At 27.6% G+C, this 27,291-nt stretch overlaps 2 protein-coding genes across 6 annotated transcripts in view; one reads left to right on the top strand and one right to left on the bottom strand.

Moving 5' to 3' along the window:
* Positions 1 to 4,757, top strand: part of LOC117170328 (dual specificity protein phosphatase CDC14A-like) — a 7,463-nt gene extending 2,706 nt beyond the window's left edge. For both annotated transcript variants that reach the window (XM_033357043.1, XM_033357042.1), the window contains exons 7-9: positions 3,605 to 3,783; positions 4,254 to 4,393; positions 4,471 to 4,757. In XM_033357043.1, the coding sequence (XP_033212934.1) occupies positions 3,605 to 3,783; positions 4,254 to 4,393; positions 4,471 to 4,559 (408 nt within the window). In that variant the 3' untranslated portion in view covers positions 4,560 to 4,757. The remainder of the gene's footprint in view (positions 1 to 3,604; positions 3,784 to 4,253; positions 4,394 to 4,470) is intronic.
* Positions 4,749 to 27,291, bottom strand: part of LOC117170327 — a 30,007-nt gene continuing 7,464 nt past the window's right edge. For 3 of the 4 annotated variants that reach the window (XM_033357038.1, XM_033357039.1, XM_033357040.1), the window contains 7 exons: positions 20,629 to 20,785; positions 19,264 to 19,302; positions 18,876 to 19,044; positions 14,303 to 14,691; positions 13,936 to 14,225; positions 12,992 to 13,099; positions 4,749 to 5,198 (listed from right to left, as the gene is read on the bottom strand). In XM_033357038.1, the coding sequence (XP_033212929.1) occupies positions 5,081 to 5,198; positions 12,992 to 13,099; positions 13,936 to 14,225; positions 14,303 to 14,691; positions 18,876 to 19,044; positions 19,264 to 19,302; positions 20,629 to 20,785 (1,270 nt within the window). In that variant the 3' untranslated portion in view covers positions 4,749 to 5,080. The remainder of the gene's footprint in view (positions 5,199 to 12,991; positions 13,100 to 13,935; positions 14,226 to 14,302; positions 14,692 to 18,875; positions 19,045 to 19,263; positions 19,303 to 20,628; positions 20,786 to 27,291) is intronic. The other variant, XM_033357041.1, reaches the window with a different exon arrangement.

Raw genomic sequence — 27,291 nt, forward strand, 5'->3', positions numbered from 1 at the left:
CTAGTCGGGAGTGGTGCTGACTGAAAACAGATGATTTGGAGCGATTCGCGCGCCATCTGTTGGTCATTCTAAGGACTTATTGAACTACCCTCGTATGTTCAGTTTTAGGATTATATTGTATCATGTACATAAAATGAATTTTTGAGCGAGAGAACTAAATATAATGATAAATATAAATATAATAATAAATAAAATAATGAATTAAAAATTATATTCAAATGGTAAATTTTGAACACAAAGAATTTGTTTTTAATAATCTCTTTTAATATTAGAATTAATTATCTGAATTTCCGTTATAGCCTTTACATTTTATTTTGAGCACAGTTTTCTAAATCTATAGGGGACCCCGAGGGGAACCTGGATTATCTGTAACTTTTATAGATCAAAATTAATGACAAAATTGTTTGCCTAGTCTGTCTGTGTGTCTGTCTGTATGTTTGTATGTATGTCTGTCTGTGAACACGATAACTTTCGAAAAAAATAATCTATTAGATTGCCCTTTGGCACACTCGTTTAGTGTCATAAACTAAAGGTCAAGTTCGTTAGCCAGCCATTTTGAATATTTTTTAGACCACTTTTTTGAAATTTCCAAAATTCTCTGTACTGTTATTTATAGTATTCAAAAAGTTGAACAATTTATCCCAATGACTTTTTTTGAAAAATAAAAAATTACCAGAGTTAGATCATTTTCAAAATCCAAAAAAACAAATTAAAATGAACATTTTAAGCCAAACAACACATGATACGAAAAAAAATCAAAAGAAGACAAACGTTGCTTTTCGATATCCCTACAAGATCATGATAACAATTTTTTTAATTTGGTCGAAAAGATGAAATTTCCAAATTTGATCGTACCAAAAATTTTTGAAACCACATTTTTTCAAGATTTAAAAATTCTATGTACGGTTGTTCATAGTAATCAAAAACTCAAACAATTTATCTCTATGACTGTTTTCTATAACTATAAAATCATCAGAGTTGGGGCATTTTCAAAATCCAAAGAAAAATCTAAAATGAACATTTTAAGCCAAACAACACATGATATGAAAAAAAGTCAAAAGAAGAAAAACTATGTTTTTTGAACGCCCTACAGGATTATGATAACAACCTTTTTAATTTGATGGAAAAGTTGAACATTCCGAATTTGATCCTACCAAGAAAAATAAAAATTCCACAAATTCCATTTTTTGGTTAAACTCTGCAAGATACGAAAAAAATGAAAAAGCTAAAATTACACGCACTGGAAAAAACTACAAATTCATAATGAATCACTTTTCGACACAAGTTACGAAAAAATAAACTAACTAAATGTGTGGAAGACGGTACTCGGTACAGTAAAATGTATAATAACAAAATGGTTTGCCTAAATAAGATCTAAAAATTTGATTTTCACATTTCTTTGATAGGGCACGCGCTTTTTACATTCACACCATAATGAGAAGGTATTGGTTTCATACGAAAAATGACTTTCGCGGATTCCATAAAATATCGACGTTTTAAGATTTCCTCAGAAGGAACAAAAAGTTTTCAGGTTGGTATCTGTCTGTCGTTGTCGTATGTATACTGCATGTCTTTGGACCGACTAATTGAATCGAATTGGGCTTTGGCACACAGGTTTAAGGGCCAAGGATTTTAAAATTCCATGTAAGGCTATTTATAGCACACGAAAATGTTAACAATTTATCTTGATGGATTTTTTTGATAACAAGAAAATTATCACAGTTATGGCTTTTTTCAAAATTCAAAATGAAAATTCTAAACCAATCAACGCACGATATAAAAAAGGCAAGAAAAAGAAAACGTTACTTTTTGAAAAACTTACAAGGTCATCATAACAGGTTTTAGAATTTAAAAAAAAAAATCGAAAATTCATCTTTTAATCGCACAAAAAATCCCAAAGAAACCGTTATTACGATGACGTCTGTCTGTCGGCCTTGTCATTATCGTCGTTACCGTTCTAGTCTGTAAACACGGTAACATTTGAATTAATTATTTTATTGAATTTCCCTTTGACACACTTTATAAGGATAAGAAAAGAAAATACGATTTCTTTAGCCAGCTATTTTAAATAAAAATGCAATAATTTGGAGCATTTAACAAAATTTTAAGACCACTTTTTTAAAATTTGAGATTTTCATATAGTGCTGTTTATTGTGCACAAAAATATGGACAATTTATCTTGATGCCTTTTTTTGATAACAATAAAATGACCAGAGAGCGTTTCCAAACTTGAAAAAAATAATAATAAAAACAAAAATGACTATTCTATGTCATTCAACTCATCACATGAAAAAAAGTCAACAAAAGAAAAACATTAGTTTTTAAAGACCTACACGATTATTATAACAACTTTTTGAATTTTGTTAAAAAACCTAAAATTCAAATTTTTGTCGCACAAAAATGATGTATTATTACATTCTCATCATAATGAGAAGGCATTAGTTTTATGTGAAAACTGTCTATCGCTAAATAATCTGAATAAATGTATTATAAGTTTGATACAGAAGTGTTAAACATAATATAGAAAAGTTAACATTTTGGACAAAATCAAGTGCGAAGCACGAGATACGTGATGAGAATGTGTTCGTTAAAGCCGAAGAAGCTTTTACAAAGGAGAATTCACAATCACCAAATTACATTTGTCGATGCTTGGTTCGTTAACCTTAATAGGTCTGTGCACAAATGTGGGTCAAATACAAAGACCGAGCGCAAAGGGCGAGACAAATGCAGCGTCGAGCGCGAAGCGCGAGAACCAACAGTCGCGCGCCCTAGGCGCGCTCAAACTTGCAAATGAAGCGAGACGTGCGCAATGAGAATATGCCCGCAAAGCGGGCCGATTTTTTTCCCATGAGACATGTGATTAGTAGGTGTTCGTTAAAGACGAATGTGTTTAAAAAAAAGAAAGTTCACAATTACTAAATTTCAGTTGTCGATCGTGTGATTATCATTGTGCGCAATGATAATGTGTTCGCCCAGCTGGCAGAGTTTTTTTTATGTCAGTTTAGAAAACCAACAGTGAATAAAAATTGTTTTGTCAAGTTTGTATCAAACGCCAAAAAGAAATTAGAAGAGTTTTTCAACTTATTTTTAAAAATAAAATCATAACTTTTATGCTAAAAATAACAAAATTAATTTTAATATAACTTTGGCGAACTTATCGAAAAAAAGCAGGGGGCAAACCGAAAGTTTCGTTTCATTTCGTTATCCATAAAAAAATGATTTTTTACTCAACTTTGATCTGCTATCCCTAAATTTGGACGAAATTAGATAATACCTGAAAATACATTAATGATTGGATAAACATTATTTTGTTTTACTGGCAGTAACGAAAAGGAATTAATGTTTCACTCAAGTCCGTGATAAAAATTGAAAGTTTTTCACAAATATTACAAAGAAAATAATGATGTGTAAACAATACAAAATTCACTCATAATTTCCGAATTTTTTTCTCAATCCTTATTAATAACTGTCCGAAATCGTAAAAGTCAAAATTGCAAATATTGTAAGCTTTTTGACTGGCCTGGACAATTTTTTCGTAATTAGTGCTTATGAACCGAAACCCTTAATTCTTAAAATCGTTACCATATATTTAAATATATTTTAGGCTGGATTGGGCAGAACAGGAACTTTGATAGCAGCCTACTTAATGAAACACTACAGAATGTCTGCAAGAGAAGCAATAGGATGGATGAGAATTTGTCGACCAGGTTCCGTCATTGGCCACCAACAAGCATGGCTTGAAAGCATTGAAGCCGCTTTAAGAAAAGCTGGACAACAGTATAGGTCAGCAGGGACCTTAAAATTTAAGAAATTAAATTCAGAATTAATCAAAATTTAAATTCCTCTTAGATGTTCAATATTAAAATTAAGATATGAAATTCTTGGAAATTAGAAAAAGAACGAGTCTAACGATAAAATTGGGTAAACATCATCTTAAGCTTATCGAGTAAAACTTAAAAAAAAAAACTAAACAGATTCTTCTGCGGCATTCAAGATTCAAATTTAATAACAAACAAATCAAATTTATCAAAGGAGGAAGAAGATTTAAGGGTTGCCTTCTTTTTCTTTCCTCTTTTTTTATTATCGTTTTTTTTTTTTTAATTTGAATGCAGACGTCTAAACATACAGACACTATTTGAAAGTATGGCGTCCAAATTTGAGATCCTTTTTTTCATTTTCCAATTATTTCGTAGTTAAAACGGAAATCTTCCCAAATATCATTCTGAATCTTAACTGGAACCATTTATTCTCAGACTTAACCGTTACAACGACGTCGATATATTTACGCATCATAAACGAGGGATCTATTCGATTATTTCTAAAATGGAGAAGAAGATAAATCCCACCTTGGCTCAAAAGACGTTCAGGTCCAATTATCCACAAACAAGCGCAGGTAGGGACCTCATAATCATTTTCTCAAAATTGTCGATTCCCTAAAATATTGTTTCACCCTCGATTTTGTTCCGACAGGAACGTTACAAAACAGGGAACTTTTGGTCCCCAGTAGAATGAATCCAGTTAGGAAAGAAAAATGTGACGCCGAAAAGCACAAACATTAGGAAAAAAAGAAAATCAAAGAAACTCAAGGCGATCTACTAAACCAAATAAAACTAAATAGAGAACTTGCAGAATATTCTGTCCCTAATATATTGGATGAATCACGGAAAAGGAAATAATTCGATGTTTATCTTGAGATCAATTTCAAAAATGTGTTTTCTGAATTATATGAAATTAAAGAAAAGATTTGGTTTGATGGCGATAATTAATTATTAAAGTATCATAGTATTTACAACTTAGGAAAACCCATATTCTTTTAAGTGTGCTATGCTAGTAGCTCATCCACAAGAAAATAACAAAGTCATTCGGCCATGGTTAACATATTCAAATACTTGCAAATCTGTACAATAGTAATTATTAGGTACTCGCTGATTTAAAGATTAATGACATATTATAATTACTGGAAATAACTAGTATGTAAATCGAAACACGAGAGGATGGTAGTTCGATACCCTTTTTTTCAAGTGCCTGTTGTCTATAGTCAGTTCAGAACACAGTTGCAAAAGATTGTACTTAAAGAGACTTAATATATTTTATACAAACTGAGGTCATCTTGGTTTCCTTCATTGATAATTAAATTCTGGCGCAAGCGCGTTTCCTCTGATTGTATTTCTTCTTCTGGTGATAATAGTTGCATCGATCTGTATAAAAAAACACTCCTTCAAATTAATTATGTTATTGAAAAGCATTTTGAGGTTTTAATAGTACTAAACAAAATTACAAAACTTTATTTTCGGGTCCAGAAACAAATCTACAGATATATTTTATGAGTTTTATTGAAATGTTTTGGGAATTTCCAACAGAATTTCCAAAAAATTCAAAGAGTGTTTATTCGCTATTAAAATCTGGTGTACAAGTATTCGTTAAATCTCTGAAATCTTTGAATTCTTTGTGAAGTATTTTGAAATCGTTTGAAATCATTGTGAAAACTTTTGAAATCTACAAACATCTTTTAAAATCTTTTGCAATTTTTGATAACTCTGAAATCTTAAAATCCAGTGCAAACTTAAAATTTGAGTGGTCTATCCCTCGAAATGCATTAAGCATCACAAAATTACTTTTACAATCAAAACTTAATTATAAGCAGAGAGCAGACGAGCGTCGTCTGAAGTTGCGCACGGACCGTAGCCTCGACTCCCTCGTTGCGGAGAACCGTCGCATGGGGGGAAGTGGTGGGAGAGCCTTTGCGAACATTTGAATTTTTGTGGCTGCGATGAGCAGACAGCACTGAGTAGAATCAAAATAAAATAAATCGATAAATGATACGTTTTCATCAATGCAAGTACAGGGTGGCCGCTGGACCTGGAAATCGGAAAATGACATTTTTTGACCGGGAATTTTACAAATTTTTAGAAAAGAAATCTGTCCAGCTTTGATTTCAACCGTGTTTTAAATAATTAGCTAAATGTTTATATTTTTCAATTATGATATCATTCAGTTTAAAATGCGTAATTCGAAAATCTTTCACTTTAAAAATGTTCTATTTTAATTTTTAAGCGTATATTTTTATTTAAAGAATTTTAATATGTAGTTTAAAAAAATTAAAGATGAGAAATATTTGAAATAGATGGTTTAGAATTTTTTTTAAATTTATAGTCGTTAAAATTTGAATATAAAATAATTAATAATTTTGAAATTGAATTGTACTTTTAGTATCAAAAAGTAAATAATCATTTATTTTAAAAGACGATTCGAAATCATTATTAGTGAAACGAATGTAAACAGTCCATTTAAACTTTATAAACTTTTTTTAATTTTAAAATAAATTTAAAGTTATATATTTGTAATTAAAGGCTTTAATTAAATTTCAAATATTGTTTAAGTTTAAAATATTACATTTTTAAACCATTCTATATGAAATTTTTTAATCAAGAAAAATAAGAATTATTTAATATTTAGAAGTTTTGAAAAAATTCAAACTATTTCAATTTTTAAGCCTACCTTTTTATTTAAAGAATTTTAAAATGCAGTTTTATAGGCTAAAAAATTGAAAATTAGAAATGTTTGACATAGATGGTTTAGGAACAAAAAAATTTTAGTCGATAAAATTTGAATATAAATTAATTCATAATTTTTAACTTGAACTGTACTTTAAGTATTAAAAAGTAAATAATAGTTTATTTTACAAGATGATTCGGAATCAGTTCATATTTTTAAAATTTACAGCTTTAAACTTTAAAAATTAAACTGTTCAAATTTGAAAGTCTTATTAATTAAAGAAATGTAAACACCCGATTGAAAGTTTATGAACTATTTTTAATTTTAAAATAACTATAAAATAATATATTCGTAATCAAAGGCTTTAATTAAATTTTAATTATTGTTTCAGTTTAAAATATTCAATTTGTAAACCAGTCAATTTATAATTTTTTAATTAAGAAAAATAAAAATTATCTAATATTTAGAAATATCTGTCTGTTAGTTTGAAATCCGCAATTACAAATGAAATACACAAAAATAAACAAAAAACTAAACTTTGAACGTTACAATTTTCATTACACATTTTTAAATAATTTGATTTGTTAATCAAGAATTTTGAAGGACTTCAAAAGAATAAAACACATTTCCTTTTAAAATTCGTAAGAAGATTGATAATGATTTTTATTTAAAAAAATTAATTTAAGAGAATCTTCAAAATATTTAGAAAGATTTACGAAACTATGAAAAAAGATTATGAAAGATTGTGAGTATTTTTTTAAAATTTGGTATAATTCTTTAAAAATATTGAGGAAAAATGCGAATAATTTTAAAAGATATTTAGAAGTTCTTAAATCCTTTAACCCTCAATAAATTGAATTTCAACAATGGCTGCTAAAACATTTTTATCTGACATTTAATTGGAATGTTTTTTCGGCACCGTTTTATTTTATTTCAGAGTTGTCGTTTTAATTAATTTATTTATTGACCAGGAATTTCATACATTTTTTCAGACCAAAAAATATAAATCCACGTTATCATTTTTAATGCTCTAAATTAAACAATCAATGAATTTAAAAAATTTCAAAATTATACTATTTTAGGGAATTTTAAGCTAGAAACATTAGAAATTGAACAATTATATTTTTTTATCAACTGAACACTTCTTAAATTAAAAGTTAAATTATTTCTATTTCAAATGCTTTAAAAATCCTTAAAACCGTTTAACATTTTATTACAAAATCTTGAAAAATCTGAATGTTGTTTTACGTTTTTCAAAGTTTAAATTATTTTCCAAACTTTTTAAGAACTTCTAAATTTCTTTTAAAATGATTCGCATTTTTCCTTAATCTTTTTAAAGAATTATGCCAGATTGAAAAAAATGCTTAAAATTTTTCACATTCATTTTTCATAGTTTCGTAAATCTTTCTGAACCTTTTTAAGCATTCTCTTGAATTAATTTTTCAAAATAAAAAATCATGTTCAATTTTCCTATGAATCTTAAGGAAATGTATTTTATTCTTTTAAAGCCCTTCACAATTTTTAAAAACCTTCGAAATTATTTGAAATCATTCCAGATATTTAATTTGGTTTGAATTTTTTCAAAACTTCTAAATATTAAATAGTTGTTATTTTTCTTGATTAAAAAATTTCAAATAGAATGGTTTAAAAATGTAATATTTTAAACTTAAACAATATTTGAAATTTAATTAAAGCCTTTAATTACAAATATATAACTTTAAATTTATTTTAAATTAAAAAAAGTTTATAAAGTTTAAATGGACTGTTTACATTCGTTTAACTAATAATGATTCCGAATCGTCTTTTAAAATAAATGATTATTTACTTTTTGATACTAAAAGTACAATTCAATTTAAAAATTATTAATTATTTTATATTCAAATTGTAACGACTATAATTTTTTTTTAATCCTAAACCATCTATTTCAAATATTTCTCATCTTTAATTTTTTTAAACTGCATTTTAAAATTCTTTAAATAAAAATATATGCTTAAAAATTAAAATTGAACATTTTTAAAGGGAAAGATTTTTGAATTACGCATTCTAAACTGAATGATATCATAATTGAAAAATATATAAATTTAGCTAATTATTTAAAAAGCGGTTGAAATCAAAGCTGGACAGATTTATTTTCTAAAAAATTGTAAAATTACCGGTGAAAAATGTAATTTCCCGATTTCCAGGTCCAGCGGCCACCCTGTATTTGCATTGATGACAACGTATCATTTGGCGCTCTATTTTCTTTTCATTCTACTCACAGTGCTGTCTGCTCATCACAGCTACAGTCATTCAAATGTTCACACGGCTCTCCCACCACTTCCCCCATGCGACGGTTCTCCGCAACGAGGGAGTCGAGGTTACGCTCCGTGCGCAACTTCAGACTACGCTCGTCCGCTCTCTGATTATAAGAGACTTTTGAAATTAATGAAATTAATATAAAGTTGTCTTCTTAGTTTCTAAAACGAAAATTAAAAAAGACAAGTTTTTTCATTTATGAAAAAGAAATGTAAACAAAATTTATTTTTTTTTTAAATAATTTTAATGTCGTATTCGCATGTATTTTATATTATATATTTTTAAATAAAATTCTAAAAATTGCAGCATGTTACAAGAAAAATTTGAAGAGTACAGTAATGAGAAAACCAATATTTTTTAACAGTTATCGAAAACCCTATCTAAAATATGCGATCTCGACACGTCACCCTCTAGAAAAAATTGTTCTAGCCAATCCTGGTTTGCTAACCAGGGACCGGTCAAGCAAATTTTCTTTGACAATTAAATGGGATAAATACTCTAATTCTAAATCTATATTATAGAGCATTTAAAAACTTCTTAATCACAATAACATCTTTTTTATTTAAACAGAAATATTTCAGAATACCGTAAGTTGAATTTTCGATGCTTTAAAACAGTCATACAAAAATTTATTATAAAATATTTGTTATTTTTTTTTAATGCGCGCTAAGAGGGAATTCATATTCCGGTTAGCCCTACCAATCAGAAACGACGCCCACGTGTCCCAACTCTCTCCTTGAAAATCTCTAATTTCCTCAATCAGGAATCAGCGATGCCTTATTTTTCCGCAATAATTAAAAAATTATACCTTTTGATGATAGAAAAATTTAACTTGAATAAACTTTTCTTAATTATTTATATTCGGTTTTCCTTGTTCTTTAAGTTCTTAAAAGGAAAATAAATGTGGGCATCCGCATAAAAAGAGCCCTTATGGCTGGTATGGAGATAGATAGGTATAGAGGCATATAGCCGGATAAATTTACGACATTTTACGCCCAAAATGATCTATGTACGTTGAAAAACGAGTCATAGAGGCATGTTTTAATTTAGAATTTAGGAAAAACCATTTTTCGAGAAAAATAAATCTTAACATATACTTATTCTTCCGTAATATTTTATATTGTCCAGAGCAAAGCGTTCGATAAGCCTCGAGGTTGCCGGTTAATCGACATTTCATCCGAAGACAAAATGCCCGTAATACAGCAATATGTCAGAGACCAAAAATCACACAGAAAATTAAAGGGCAGTTTCAAAAACTACAAAAAATCTCTATTTAGACGGTCCACTAACTATTAGGTCTATTGTTTCATTTTTAATGTACAATTTTATTTACATATTCTTATTTAAAAATTTTTTATTTTAAATTGAGTTTTCAAAATCTTACATGTGTAAAATCTTACGTAAGAAGGAGACAGGAAGTCTATGAGATATTATATGTCCTTACACGGAGGGGGGGGGGGGTGAAAACGGCTAAAATCATCCTTGCGTAAATAATGAATGGCGCCTAACCACATATGTTATATTTTTTCTTGGAATTTGAAATCCACCTATTTTTCGGTTAGTATCGAAATATGAGTATATAGTCCCAATTAATTCACTAAGTATAGGTCCCAATTAATTCACTAAGTATAGGTCCCATTATCTCCCCCCACTCAAACTTAAAACTCATATTTTTGACCTACATTTAGAAAAAGGCGAATATATTCATCAGAATTTGATTTGGTGCATACTTCTCCCAGAAATAGCTCATTATCAAACTTATAAGATGCTTTCTTAAGTAATGAGATGCGCTTTTCAACCATTTTCAAGAAAAACGTTTTTCAAACATCTGGTAGCTGCGCAGTACATTATTGTCACGCACAGATCGCTTCGCTCGCAAGTTTGATCACGCCTAGGGCGCCCGCATTTTTTCCTAATTTCGATTCTGATTCAAACAAGCCTGACAATCCCAAGGGGATAAAATATAGGGACCAAAGGGTACTTTTTGTCACGCGCATATGGTAGGTACTTTTTTCGTGCTCTATGGGTAACAAATTCAGGATAAATTCATAAGATTTCAAAATGATTCAACTTACATTCAAAATAATTCAAATGAATTGGAAACAATTTTAAAAATCAAATATTTTCCATTATTTCCGTAAAATTGGAATTAATTTAGAGAAATTTAAGATAAAAGCGAAGAGTTCGGTGAAATTCATAAAAATGCAAGTTGAATTTTAAAAAATCAAAGGAATTGAAAATAATTTTAAAATATTAAAAGACTTCATTTAATTCAGTAACTTTGAAATAAGTTTAGAAAAATGCAAGGAAATTCAAAGAATTTGATGAAATGCTTAAGAATTCAAGACTAAGTTAATAGACTTCAGTATATTAACAAAATTTAAGAGAATTTCAAAGAATTTAGGGTGAATTCAAAAAAATGCAAATCTCTTAAAATCTTTGAAACCCTACTAATTTCTACCACAAGAAGTGACTAATGACTACAAACAATTCAAGTTTAATTCAAATGAATTGAAACAATTTTAAGAATAAAAAAAATGTAATGGATTGTAATAAATTTTGTGTCAATTTACAGAAATTTAAAGGAAATGAGAAGAATTAAATGAAATTCATAAAAAAAGCAAGCTAAATTTAAAAAGCAATCAAGTAAATTCAAAGCAATTCAAAAATATCTAAAAAATTGAATTGAGTAGAATTGGGTTAATTTAGAAGAATTCAGCTGAAGTCTGGTGCAAAATTCTTTAAACTCGATTAAAATATTAAAATCCCTTATAATTATTAAAACCCTTGACAATTCCTTGAAATTTCTAAAATCTCTTAAAACTGTCTTCAAATCTTTCAAAATACCATAAAATATTTCAGTCTTAGAACCACCTTCAAAATATTGAAATAAATGAACAAAAATCTAGGAATCTTTCAAAATTTCCTCAAGTATTTCGAATCCTCTTATATAATTTGAAAGCCCTTGTAAAACGTCTGGGAATTTTTTATAATACCCTCAAATATTTCCAATCCTTTTAAATCCCATTATATCACTGAAATCAATTAAAATTTTTTTTGAATCTTTTAAGATAAGCTAAAATATTTCAAATCCTTTAAACATGCTTGAAATTTTTCTGAAGTACGTGAGTAAAAAAAAGTGAATTAATAAAATCCAAGAGAATTCCAAAGAATTTAAAAATAAATTAATAATAATTCAGGTTTAATTCCAAATCTCTTCAAACCTTTAAAACCCTACAAAATACCTCACTTCTCATGAATCAATTCTTTAAAATCCACTAAAACATTATAAAATCCGGTAAAATTCTATGACGATATTTGCTGAAATCCAGAAAAATGTACTGAAATAGATTGCGAGTTTTAAAATTCATGAAAAATTGGAATCATCAGAAAACTTATAAAATAATGTGAAGTATTTTTAAAGATTTCAAAACCTCATACGTACTCAAATATTACAAATGCTTTAAAATTAATTTTGAAATTCCCTAAAATATATTAAATTAAAAGCTCCTGAAAATGCCTTAGAAATTTTAAAAATACACTAAAATCTTAAAAATTCATTCAAATTATTGAAATTTATTTTAAAAATTTTGGAATCTTTAAAAATACACTGGAATATTTCAAAGAATTCAAGAACATTCAAAAATAGTAGAGGCCTGAAATGAATAGTGATTAAGCCATAAGGTAATTTGTTGAATGAAAAGTGACTAACGTGATTTTTTCATTTAAAAAATGACTAATAGTGACTGTGTAGTAACACTGATTATTTTTTACAGTCACTTCTTGCAGAAATCCTCTGATTTTTGCTATTTTTTTCAAAGTGACTGACTCAAATAGGGTACCCATAGGAACCAAATCTTGAAAATAGGGTAAATAATAAATAGGGGAAATAATTGTTGTTTTTAATCTTTACCACTATCACTTCAAGAAAAGTTTTTTTTATAGATTTTCATATCTTTCATTCAATTCAATGAAAAAATGCCCTGATCTGACCGGGGGTTGAAAGAATCTCGCATCGCTGTCCCTATAATGTGCGTGGAATTTTTAAAGCTATTTTTTTCGAGAATGGCTAAAAATTGCATTTTATTACTTTAGCATACTAAAAGTTTGGTGAGGACCTTTTACTGGGAGGAATATGGATCCAAAGAAAATTGCGATGGGTGTAGGTTAACCTGGTAAAATTAAAGAAACCAAAACTTACAGATGAAAGCACAGCTCTCGAAGATGATGGGGTATGATGTATCGAACATGAGGCGAAATATCAGCAAATGGATCGCTTGTTTCATCCAGATTCCCAAACCCTTCGATCCTGGCAACAAAAATAAAATTATAATATCAGAAAATTATACTTTTTATAATTCCAGAGCTCTAACTCACTTCGGTGGTAAAAAGTAATGTAAATAGTGACATATATTTTTAAAAACAGTAGCATCCATTGCATTCTCGAAATCTGACATCGTTCTCCTTGCGTTCAAGAAGCGAACTATGTTTGTGATCGAGTTTTCGGCTATATAAAGACGAGAATTTCGAAATTTTTCATATTATCAACTGTAAGCTTTTTTATTTTAAACGTTTCCAATTATATATTTTATACCTTTGAATGTAATTAAATCAAATTGCTGATTTTAAAACTCTTTCAATTTCATACAATTAAGTTTTGAACGATATTCAATTAAAAATATATTGTCAATTAAGGCTTGCATGTCTAAATCATGCTTTGAAACAGAGTACAATTGAAATACGAGTTTGTTCACTTTTTAATCATTCAATTTGAAATTATTCGAATGCGGAAGTTTTTGACTTTAAAATCTTCAGCCAATAAGTTTTACCAACTTAAAATTGTACTATTTTGAAATATTTGCCTTAAAAGAATCGACAATTTCGTACTATTTTCCGGTATACATGTATGCAGTTGAGCTGTTAAAATTTTTATTTTAGCCAATCAGCGAAAAAGGTTGGAAAATATTTTTAAAGGTACAGTGAAGAAATAATGGCATTAGCGACCATGCAATAGAAAAAAGTGGTACTGGTGGAAGTTTGTGGTTGAAAATAGTAGCAAAATAGCAGCATCGTTCAAAAGAAGTGTCAATAGTGGCGTGACTCTGACCCCTGTAATTCATAAAATGAAACGATAAGTCCACTAACCTTACAACGTAATGCTTCGAGTACTGCATCATCATATGCTGTAAACTTCGTTTGGCCAAGTCAACAACGGCTGGAAAAACGCTATCGCGAAAATCGGCAAACTTTTCCGCTTTCGCATTTCGGGCGAATTTGGTATTAATTAAAATGTATTGTGATGCGAATAACGATCTCGCTTTAGCAGTATCTATCCAAACAACGCGGCAGTCTTTTCTGAGAAGTTTTGCAACCCACTCGTACCCACCAACAGTAGCCACATTATCCCATTCTTCTGGCGCATGCCAATCATATACCTAGAACAAATTTTTCTTAATAAAAAATGTGATATTAAGACAGTCAGGAGGATTTTATGTTCTGAAAATTTAATTACATGGCATTTGACGCATCGCTCCAAGGCATTTCGAAAATCAGACATCGTCTTCATAAAAGTCTTAGATTCTTTAGTGTACAGTAGAACGATGTCTTTTACATTTGCTTTTTCCTTCTTCAAATCGTCTTGGTATTTGAACTCTTCGACTTCAAGACATTTTGAGTCTACTTCCTCTTTCAAATCTATGGAACACGTACTGGAGTTGCATTTAGAATTCCTTGAACGCAATCTACAGATGCAAAATATGCTTCCTACTGTAGCTAAAAATACCAGTAAAGTAATGGTAACAAGTGGGAGGCATAGAAATTCAGAGGTAATGATATTTTCGTGTTGTGGTAAATTACCACCGTAAACGACATCTGAATGATTTGTCGTAACACTGATACAGTCTGAAAATAAATTAAGTTTAATATTATAATATTATTCTTCATAGTTTACGAAATGCAGAACGGAAAACTATTATGAAGATTTACAGGAATTTCCGTTAAACTAGGAATAGCATACCTTTTCTGTAAAACTTACAGAATTTTCTATAGAGTTTACAGAAATTTCAGTAATTCTGCAAATTTATTCATGTTTTTTCTGTAAAATTTCCAGACTTTTTTTAAGTTTATACTCGTTTGATATTAACTTGACGAAGAAGTTCACTAAATGTGACAAAAAATTTTTTTAAATCTATAATATTACTGAAAAATTTGAAAATTCGATATAATAAATATGCTATCTCTGTTTTAACGGTAGGACACCAGTTAAATGACAGATTTATTTCTACATTGAGAATCATGAAAAATATAATAGATAATATTAATAGTTTAACATTATACAATTTTAAATTTTAAACCACAATTTTTCCATTTTTAGTTTTAGAACTACAAACCAGTTTAAAATTAGCTAAGTACGTTATTTTGAAATTAATTGTTCGTATTTAACGTGCATTTAAACTTAACTTTAAATTCAAAATGTTTAAATTTTGATAATTGTTTTTGTTTCAAATTGAACTGATTTAAAAATAATGTTAAGAATTGAATTATTTCAAATTTTAACCAAAAGCGTTCGAACTTGACTTAGAATGTTGCTGAACTTTTCAATTTTGTAGGTAATTAGACAATTTTCATTTTTTTAAATCATTTTTACACATTTCTTTTTTTTTTGCCTATATTTTTTAAAATGTTAATTGATTAATTCAAGTTTTGAAAATTAACTGATACGATTATCAGAAATAGATTAAAAAATAGAAAATTACTGGCTTCTATTAATTCAGTGCGCCCACTACAATGAAAGAAAAAAATTCCCATTCACTTTACGATTTCTCCACGGTTCGGAAAAATTGTCTACATCGCTAGAAATTAAAAAATTCGAACTTTTAAAGCTGACAATGTATTCATTCAAAATAATCAAAACAGAACACTTTTCAATTAAACATTTTAAATTGATTATCGTCAAACTGCACAATTAAATTGTTTTAACCATTGTGCAAGTCGATTAAAGAATTTCAAATTTGTTGTGTATAGAAAAAAATACATTTTTTTGTACGTACGTATTTTTATGTTTTAAACAAAATTGTTTTCAATTTTTTACGGATCCTGTAAATAGATTTTTACGAATCTTGTGTAAAAATAACTAAGGTTTTATGGTCCGTAACAAAATTGTAATACCAAAATTGAATTTTTCGTCATTTTTAAAAATATTATCACCTTTAATTGTTGGTATAAGATTATTTATTTCCGTAAATATTATCCAAACAAAATTTTAAATTTAACATTTTAAAATTTTTTTATCAACTTGCCCAATAATGACAAAATTGTTTTTTTTTTTAAATTTATTCGTAATGCCACAAAAAAAGTTCAAGTGCCAGTACCAATTAATGTAATCATTTGGAGTATTTTTGGCACACCATGCTGAACAATGGACAAATTACAATTTTACAGTTCCAAATTGAAATGTAGCACTCTACAATTTTTGCGATTCTAGGCTCTATTTCAAACAATTCAGTTTCAAATTGTTTAGCTTTAATATTTAATTTATAATTGATCATTTGAAATGAACAGTCAATTATTGTTAAATATTAAAAAATCGTTCTTTTTTTAATAAACAAGTGACAAATTGAAAAAAACTGTTTCATTATGAATCTATTAAGGTAATATTATTTGAAAATTGAAAATAGTTTATAAATTTTAATCGGACATCAATATTTGTTTACAACTGCTAAGGCTTTGGAATTGAATCTGTTCAATTTTGTACGTTAACATCTGCAAATTGTTTAATTTTGAATAGATTCAGAGTCGTCTTGTAAAATCAATATTGTTCAATTGTTAGGTATTACTCGAAGTACAGTACAATTTTAAAAATAATTCATTAACTTATATTTACAGTTGATAAACTCAAAACGTTGTTGTCACAAACTTTCTATTCCAAATCCTTGTAATTTTTAATTATTTAAGTATTCAAAGCCACACTTTAATGATCTTGAAATTGAAAATGCACGCTTAAAAATGAAGACCTAAAATTGAACATTTTTTAATCAAAAGATTACATATCTTATCTAAATTAAATATATGAGCATTGCAAACTGAAGAATTTCATAATTGAAAAAGTTAACATAATATTCTTGTTTGAAATTTATTTACCTTGCATTTATATTTCTTTTTTTTAAGTTGTGGTTTTGTTGAATTCATCCTTTTTTGTTGAAAATTTACCTTTTGAGTATAACTCATATTTTGGTGTTGAAAAATAAATTGAAACTTTTTTTGAATGGAAATTCAACTAATTATTTTTTACATTTGTTTCATTGATTGGAAAAATCATCTGTTTTGTTGAAAATTCGTCTTTTTGGTTTGAAAATTCAAGTATCTTCGCAGAAAACTTACTTCTTATTTAAAACTAATATTTTGATGTTGAAAAGTCAAACTGTAATCTTTTTTCTAAATAAAAATTCGAATTTTTTGTTTCAAAATTTGTGTTCTTGCTTAGAAAATTCATCTGTTTTTGTAGAAATTCCATCTTTCTTTGATAAAAATGCAACTGTTTAGTTGAAAATGAATCTTTTTTGCTTGAGGATTCAAGAAAGAGTTAGTTGAGAGTTAGTTAAGAAATAATTTTTCTGTTAAAGCTTCATATTTTTAGTTTATACTTCATCTCATTGGTTAAAGTTTAACTTTTTTTTAACTGATCTTTTTTAATCGAAAATTCAACTACATTGGTGAAAGTTAAACTTTTTTTTTATTTATTATTTTTTTTCTGAATAAAAGTTTATCTCTGGTTGAAAATTTAACTTATTTTGTTAAAAATAAATTGTTTTGCTTAAAATTCCTATTTTCTGGTTTAAAATTAAATATTTGCACAGAACATTCATCTTCTGACTTTAAGGTTCTACAATTTAGGTAAACTTTTTTTTCTTTGATACCTCAAAAATATTTATTTGTTGCAAATTCGTCTTTTTGTTTTAGAAATTAATTATAAAATACATTAAATTTCTTTTTTTTTGCTTGAAAATTTAATTATTTGTAGATTATTTCATTATTTTGTAGAAGACTCAAGTATTTTCTTGAAGTAATATTTTATCGTACAAAAGTAATTTTATTATAAAGCAGTGTGTCAATTTTCAATTTTTAATGCAGATGCCTGTCAATTAGCTTGCTAATTGACAGTCATTCACTCTCACTGAGATCGAAACAAAAAATAAAACTTATTTACGATTATAACCACTCAAAAAAAATATAATAAAAACAGTTTTTTTTAAATCTAAAATAAATACATTAACCAATGTCTAATTTGTTTTTGAAACATTGTATTATTCCGTTTGCAAAAGATAAAATGTAAAAATATTACAAGATTAAAATGCTGGCATTTGGATTTTATTGGCCAAGGAAAAATCATTGAATTTTTAAGATTAATTTTTTATCCTGCAAATCATTTATTATCTTAAGTATAATAAATTGCCATTAGTTTCAAGACCCATATCTTATTATTTCTAGAAAACATCAATTACCTACAGTTAGGGATGGGGGGAGAAATATTTTCTTATGTAAATTTCTATAATGAAATATTCGTAATGTAATTGAAATAGAGAATGCAGTAAAGGACGGTGAAAATAGGAACAAGGTTTTGAAGCCTCCCAGCTGTAAAATACAATTATAGACTTTTCATTTATACTCAATGAAAAAAACTTGAAATTGGTTATTACATTCATTTTTTTATCCAAAATACTGAAAGAAGTATTTAAAAAGTTGATTTTCGTAAAACAATAACAAATAAACGACAAATAAATAACAATAAAAAATAACAAATTTTGAGCTCAGCTCTACTCAACGCGAAACCAAACAAGCTCAAATTGACTCCTCAGTGGCCGATGAAATATGTTTATTTTTTTCAAACGAAATGAACGTATTTCCGTAGTTTGATAACACTTTTTTGACGACGTCATTAGTATTTTAAGTTGTAATTCCTAAAGTTAATCGCGTACAACAATATTAAGAAGTTGTTGAAAATATGCTGTAATACTCGGTTTTACTTAAACTAATATTCATAGGTGGCAAATTTAAAAATAGATGAACATTTATTTCTGAAGACTTACTTTGAACCCAGACACACGGAAGGGGGGCTGTATGGATGGGCGCATTCCATCCTGTCTTCTTTTTGCACCTTTCGTCGAGGACATTAATCACAACGCAATATCCAGCATTCTTAAAAGTACGTACCTCAAAATTGCATTCGACATTGACCCCATTAGAATTTCCGGCAACCTATATAAAGGGATTATTGGTTAAATAATTGAGCGTTTTAAAAGTTAAAGTTGATTAGGAATGTTTATAATTTACGCAAAGGAACAAAAACTCGAATATCATATTGAAAACATTCTCAAATTTCCATTGATTACATTTTTGTCTTTCTCAATTGTATTATTTTGTCTTTCACGTAATTAATTAACGCTCTCGTAGTGAAAAAAACGACTGTTTGATTACCGATATGGTACAATTGTCTGCGGTTGCATTGGCTCTGTCCTAAAAATTATAAAGTTGCATTAGTTACGTATTGCACTGAGAATTTTTCTTTGATTTGAAACGATCTAGTAAACGAAATTTATTTTAAATTCGTGAAGAATAACAGATTCTACAAATTTTAGTTTAATTTTAATGAAACTCATAGGGAAATTGTAGTGCTATCGGGAACAGTGATCGACCGTTTCGTCCTATGGTGCCAAAAATCATTACTGGAAATAATAGGTATAGAATTAAAAAAAAAAAAAGAATTTTACTTTTAGTATAAGTTTATTAAAGATTTTGTTAAGGAGTTTAAAACAATTATTAATTAGTTCAAATAAGTATTTTTACAAAACAAAGCGTTTCAGATAGAATTTCCATTACAGTAGAAAAACACATTTCTAATGCAAAATGTGTTTTAAAAAAAAGTAAATTGTCTATGCCAAGTAAGTTTCAATACAATAATAGCTTAAATGAACTTTAATTAATATGCGTAACAAAACATTTGATACATATTATGAAAAGCATATTAATAATAAGACGATTGGAATTGAAATAAGGTCAAATTTTTTATATAGTAAATATTTCAAGTATAAACTATAAAAATTTACTTTGAGTTTTTTTTTGCTTCGAAAGAAGTTCATTTCAGCTTATGATGTATTATAATTTACAATAAATAGTACAATAATCTGTTTTTTTTTTTGTGAAAATATATTGTTGTCGCAAAATGTATTTCTTACTGTATAAGACGTAAATTCAATCTGGAACACTTTGTTTTCGAACAAGATTTATTTTCAGTATGCAATAATTACTTTAAACTCCAAACAAAAATTGTAAAAACACTTTTATGCACAAATTAAAATGCCTTTTTAACCATTCCAATAGCCAAATATAAGAGACATTTGGTGCCCAAAGATTTGTTGAAAGTTTTTAAATTATGGGTGTTACGCCATATTAAATTTGGTTAATCCTCGGTACTTCTGGATCCGATACGATAAATTTTCCCCGAAAAAGTAAAAAACAATTTTTCATTCAATTTGCCATGAAATAACCACCTTTGATGTGATGTAAAAAACGCAAAATATGAATTATTATTATTATTATTATTATTTTACAGTAGATATACTCAAATTTAAGAAATTAATTTCAGAATAAATAAAAATTTTAATACCGATGAAAAATTTAACTATAAAGTTATTTCTTGTAAATTAAAAAAAAAGAGAGAGAACCTAGCGATAAAAGAACCCCGCTGAGAACAAACTTTTGGGAAATTTTTTCTAGTTGCATAAACTATAAAATAAATGAGTTTCAAAGTAATATAAAAAAAGAGTAGAACATATAACTTACAGTGTAAATTTTATGTGTAAAGATGGAATTTTTATTGTACTTGACACAAGCATTTTCCTTGTCTTCGTCTGAATCGGATAATACTGTAATTTGTTGATGCAGACCTTTAAATTGTACAACATTCGAAGTGCTTGTTGTAAACATCAAAGTATCAAAACTGGAAACAAAATTCATCGGTTTCTCGATTTCCTCCGAGATATTTATTGATCTTACTAAGTACCATACTCCTATCATGAGAAGTTACGTGAAAAGCAGTGGTTAATAACCCAAGCACGTGGATCCTAACAACACAAAAATGCAGCAGAAAAATGAAGTCAAGAAATCATGAAGTGGATGAAATAGACACCATTTAAAAGCAATTTGAAATTTTTTGTAATGAGGATAAAAAATGTTGCCAAGAGCATAAAAATATAGATTAAAAATAAAATAATGATAAGTAATATTGAGTACTGCTTCCACCCAGTAAAAAAGAATCGATTTCATGTAAAATATTTAAATCGGAGAATTTAAGAATGCCGATTCATGCGAATTGCGATCTATCGGTATGTAGCATTTTTAATCAGTTTCATAAATTTAATCATTTCAGTCGATCATCCCAAAGCCACCACCGATTCAGACAAATTTCGTTTAATTATTTTTCTTTGTTTTTAATCGGAACTATCAGAATGACATTTCCCGACTGAGTTACTTATATTTCGGACAACTCAATCAGTAAATAATCAATTGATTCTTCTGTTCTTTTTTTAGCGCACAAAATCAGGATTTGAAGCATTTATATATGTAGATGGTTGCGCTGCCGCAGCAGAGTGTGTCATTTGTGGACACAAATCGACCGACAGTGCAATTCTCACGGGATTTTGATCTTTTTTTTTTTAGAAATACCCGTCAGGCTTGCAAGTATAACGAGTGGCTGCCTACATTTTGTTTCGAATTAACAGAAATTTGTTATGTAACAACAAAGTTAAAACCTTTTGCTGCTAAACTTTTCAGTGATACCATTTCTTCTAAGACTTTCAAATTCATTAAAAATATCATAATTTTATGTAATAACTAAATAAAAATAATTTTCAGTGGGTAAGAGTAATAAAAAAATTGTTAATAATGTTATCAACAAGTTAATTAAAAAAAGTCATTTTTTAGTGAATCGCAATGATAAGCAAATCTTAACCCATAGCTTTTGTATAAAGTATCACAGATAATGATTTGCGCTTACAATTAACTAAGAATAGCTAATTATTGCCAAATATTCAAACAATTTTTATAAACAAATTCACATTTAGACCATTTTTTGATGAAAATGATTGATTTTTTGCGGAATCAACTTGATAAGTTCGTATACCTCGGTAGCTTATTTACTAGGCACGGAAAGATAGATGAGGAATTAGATAAACGAATAAATGAAGGTAGGAAGGTTATTGGTAGAGCAGGTCCCCTTATCAGAAGTAAAAATATATCAAATAAAGCTAAAATGGCAATACATAATTCTATATTTGTACCGACTGTACTATACGGTAGCGAGACATGGACTTATCAAGAAAAAGATAAGAGCAAAATACTCCTTGTTACCATATTTTTCATATTAAACAAAAAATGTTAATTTTTTAAACAATTTTGATGAACAAATGCACATTTTAGCCATTTTTGCATGAATAGGATTGATTTTTTTGACACAATTAACTTCAAATGTCTTGCCAAACACACCTTGCGGTGATATTTTTTATAGTGGCCAAAGAATGTTACTTTTTTAGCAATATTTATAAACAAATGCACATTTTAACCATTTTTTTATGAGTAGGATTGATTTTTTGCGGAAATAATACGAAATTCCTTGCAATAGAATCCTTGCTATCATATTTGATATAGTGACCTGATATGCAAAACGGGGAGGTTCCTCAATCGAACTTTATATATCGTGTGGCCCTGAAAAGGTCAGGATTATTTGAACAAAGGAAACTCCTTCATCTGTCAATTTCTATAGGACAATTAAATTGAATTTTCTTAAAGAAACTGATTCTTTTGTGAAGAAAGAATACATCTGTCACATAAAGCAGCTGGAAAAAAATCGTACCTATTCCACTGATTTCAGTGGAATGAGTGTTAATATCAGCTTTGAATTGAATCGTACGATGATTGATGGAAAGGTGTGTAATATTCTTACTGGACAGAAAGCATCTTCTCCCTGCAATATTTGTGGGGTTTGATCATCTGTAGCTAAAATTCCATTCAATGAGGCACACATATTTGTTCTCAGTCTTTTATCTTTTGTAAAACGCAAAAGTTTTTCTGAATGATGTATTTCATATTGTTACTAATATCGGATAAACAATAGAATCTCCACATTGAAATATGATAGCAAAGAGTCTTTTTCACGAAATTTCAAATTAATTCCGCCAAAAAATCAATCCTATTCATGAAATAATGGACAAAATTAACATTTCTTTATAAAAATTGTTTGAATAATTCACACTTTTTGGCCACTACGAAGAATATGATCGCAAGGTTTCTGCGGCAAAGCATTTCAAGTTGATTCCACACAAAAATCAATACCATTCATGAAAAAATTGTTAAAATGTGCATTTAATTATAAAGATTGTTTGAAAAATGAACATTTTTTTGTCATTATGAAAAATATGACCGCAAAGTGTCTTCAGCAAGACATTTTAAGTTGATTCTGCAAAAAAAAATCAATTCTATTCATGCAAAAAAATGGTTAAAATGTGTATTTGTTTATAAAGATTGTTAAAAAAAAATTAACATTGTTTGGTCACTATAAATAATATGACCACAATGTGTATTTGACAAGACATTTCAAGATGATTCCGCAAAAAAAAAACAATCCTTTTCATCAAAAAATGGTCTAAATGTGCATTTGTTTATAAAAATGGTTTGAATAAATGGCAATAATTAGCTATTCTTCGTTAATTGTAAGTGCACATCATTATCTGTGATACTTTATACAAAAGCTATGGGTTAAGATTAGCTTATCATTGCGAATTACTGAAAAATGACTTTTATTAATTAATTTGCTGATAACATTATTAACCATTTTTTTGTTTCTCTTACCCACTGAAAATTATTTTTAGTTAGTTATTACATTAACTTATGACCTTTTTAATGAATTTGAAAGTCTTAGAAGAAATGGTATCACGGAAAAGTTTAGCAACAAAAGGTTTTAACTTTGTTGTAAAATTACAAATTTCTGTTGAGTCGAAATAAAATGTCGGTAGCCACTCGTTATACCTTCATGCCGAAACTAGTTCAAAATAAACTCTGAAATCCGAATAATGTCCAAATTAAACCGATTTGACGCATAGACTTTGTGCTTGTTCTGAAAAAATGTATTTCGACAGCCAAACTGAAACCAGTTAAAAATTTACTCGGTAATCTGACAATATTAGAGTTGATATGTCCAAATTAAACTGGATTGACAGAGGAACTTTGTTTAGAAATAGGAAAATTCCAACTTAGAGCAATTCAAAATGAACTCGGCCATCCAAATAGATTATCATTATAAATTTGATAATGTCTAAATTAAACCCAGCCCCATGCATCACCCCCACTTTTCTGTTTTCTTACGATCCGGAGGGGAATTGTCGGTTAAACTAATCCAACAGATGGCGCCACAAAAAGTAGGTCTGTCTTTTTCATTGAATTGTATTAATAAAAAGCAAAAATAATTAAAAACTTGATGCTGTTTGCAAATAAACAACAAAAATAGATGAAAAAATAAGTCTATTATTAATTATTTAAAAAAAGAAAAAGTCATGAAAATATGTAGTTTAATATGAATAAAATTTAATTTTGAGATACATTTTGAAAGCAGTTCGAATTTTATATTTTTGTGATTTATTTTGCTCATATTATTGATTTTATTTATGTTGGAGTTAAAAAAATATATTTTTTTTTTTTGTTAAAATTATTAATGTAGCTAATAAAAAAATTAATAATATTGAAGACCTCAATGACAAAAATATTTAAAACATATACATAATCAGAAGAATTAATAAAAAATATATGACGTATATTGTATATTGAGGGAATAATTTGGTAAAAAGTCAATGAAAAGACTAATAACTGAGAATGTGGATTTAATATTATTTAATATAATGTATATATTTATTTAAATTGAACCGAATATCATATTTACATTTATACAGTGCAATCATTTATTTGTTGCTTAATCTTGAAAGCTTTTTTCTCGCTACATTCAACCCCTAATATTTGTATTAAAAAATTTTTATTAAAAGCAGATTTTGAATTAAAGAGTTAATTATATTATTGCAAACCTCATCTCTAAAATGAATAGACTGTAAACTATTAAACTCTATAAACAAACGTACCGTACTCACGCCGGACAGTAGGAGGAAATTCACTTTTTTCGTTCAGCTTGACTCTCTGAACTTTTGTCTTCTCTATTTGTTTATTAATAATTTTTCTACTCAAAGCATGCAAAAACTGAAATTGTGTACATAACAATTTTTTACGCTTTGATAACTGATCAGGAAAACTTTATAATGTCTCATATTAATGTTTAGGGAATCATAAAATACAAATAATTTGTTTATCATTCTATTTATTTGTTGCAAACAAATTTGATAAACAAATTAACAAATAGTCTTATTATCGATAACATTTTTTGGTGCTAAAAGTGCTTCACATTAATGTAGGAATGACATTTAATAACATAAATAATTTAAAAGTTTATAATAACTATTGTTATAAACAATTATTCGTTGCAAAATATTATAATTTAAGATTTTTCAAATTATTTCCTTCAAGCGCCAGAAATAATTCAGGTATTCCCTAAAACAATAAATATTTAATAAAATTTGATAAAATATAACAATTTAAATTTTTGTAAATACATTAGGTAAAGAAATTCAAAATTTTGATCCTTTTGCATAGAATTTCTTTTTTTTACACTGGAAATAATTTAAGCTGTTGGGCGAATAACTGCTAGTCACAAAAATATTTGAGAAGTTAACAATAACCATTGTTATAAATAATTCTCGTGACAAAATATTCAAATGTAAGGTTTTATCAACAATTTCATTTTCTTTAATCGCTACAATATCTACGGATATTCCTAAACAATTTATCTTTGATCATATTTAGTGGAATATAACAACTTACATGTTTATAAACAATTTACATAAAAAAATGTCCCAATTTTGGCAGTTTCACTTGGAAAAAGTCGGGTTTTCAATCGTAATAGATAGGAAACAAATCATAAAGCTGCATGCTAAGATTCACTCAATACAAAATCTTTTGACAATAACCCACAGACTTGGCCATCAAAAAAAATTTTAATTTGATAAAACCTTAAGTTTAAATATGTTGTCACAAGAATTGCTAATAACAGTGGTTATTGTTAACACTTATAATATTTTTGTGATTAGCAGCCATTCATCCAATAACTTAAAACATTTCCAGTGCAAAGAAAATTTTCTATGCGGAAGGGCAAACATTTTAAATTTGTTTATCTAATTTGTTTAAAAAAATTTTAATTGTTATATTTTATCAAATATTATTAAATATTGATTATTTTAAGAAATACCTGAAGTCGTTCTGGCCATTGAAGGAAATTATAATTTGAAAAATCTCAAATTCTAATATTTTGAAACAAAAATTGTTTATCACAGTGGTTATTATAAATTATTAAATTATTTTGGTTACTAAATGTCATTTCTACATTAATGGGAAGCACTTTTAGCAAAAAAAAATTTTCACCGATAATAAGACTTTGTTCATACTTTGACTGGAAAAATTATTAATAAAAAAATAGAGGACACAAAATTTCGGAAAGTCAAGATCTATAGAATTCAATGATCTTTAATTTAAAACCGAAAAATTGAAAATCGCAAGAAAATTGAAGGCTCTGAACATTTTTGAATGAAAAAAGTGCATTTCCTCCAACTGTGCGTCATGAGTACAGTACGTTTGTTTAAAGATTTCAATAGCTTATAATCTGTTTATTTTAGAAATAAGTTTTGCAATAATATAATTAACTATTTAATTCAAAAGCTCCTTTAAATTTAAAATTTAAAATAATATTATTAGGGGCTGAATGCTGCGAGAAAAAAGCTTTCAAGATTAAGCAACAAATAAATGATTGGACTGTATAAATGTATATATGATGTTTGGTTCAATTTAAATAAAGATATACATTATATTAAATAATATTAAATCCATTTTCTCATTTATCATTCGTGTCATTAGCTTGCTACCAAATGATTGCCTCAAATTATTTGATTTGAAACTTGATTCCCTCAAACATTTTAATTACAATTACCACTACTTTTTAACAATGTTTCCTTCAAAACTTGAAGTTATTAAGATTTTAAAGGTACAAAGATTCCTTACTTTCCAACTTAAGTTGTAGTCTTACATATTCTAATTATTAATATATTTATATTGGATATAAGTAATATATTTTTTATTAATACTTCTGATCATGTATATATTTTAAATATTTTTGTCATTGAGGCCTTAAATATCATTCATTTTTTTCATGAGCTACATTAATAATTTCAACGATAAATAATTCTGTTTAACTAGAATAAATAATAAAATCAATAATATCAGCAAAATAAATCATAGAAATATGAAGTTCGAACTGCTTTCAAAATGTATCTCAAAATTAAATTTTATTCATATTAAACT

The sequence above is a fragment of the Belonocnema kinseyi genome, chromosome 3 (genome assembly GCF_010883055.1).
Source record: "Belonocnema kinseyi isolate 2016_QV_RU_SX_M_011 chromosome 3, B_treatae_v1, whole genome shotgun sequence".
NCBI lineage: Eukaryota > Metazoa > Arthropoda > Insecta > Hymenoptera > Cynipidae > Belonocnema > Belonocnema kinseyi.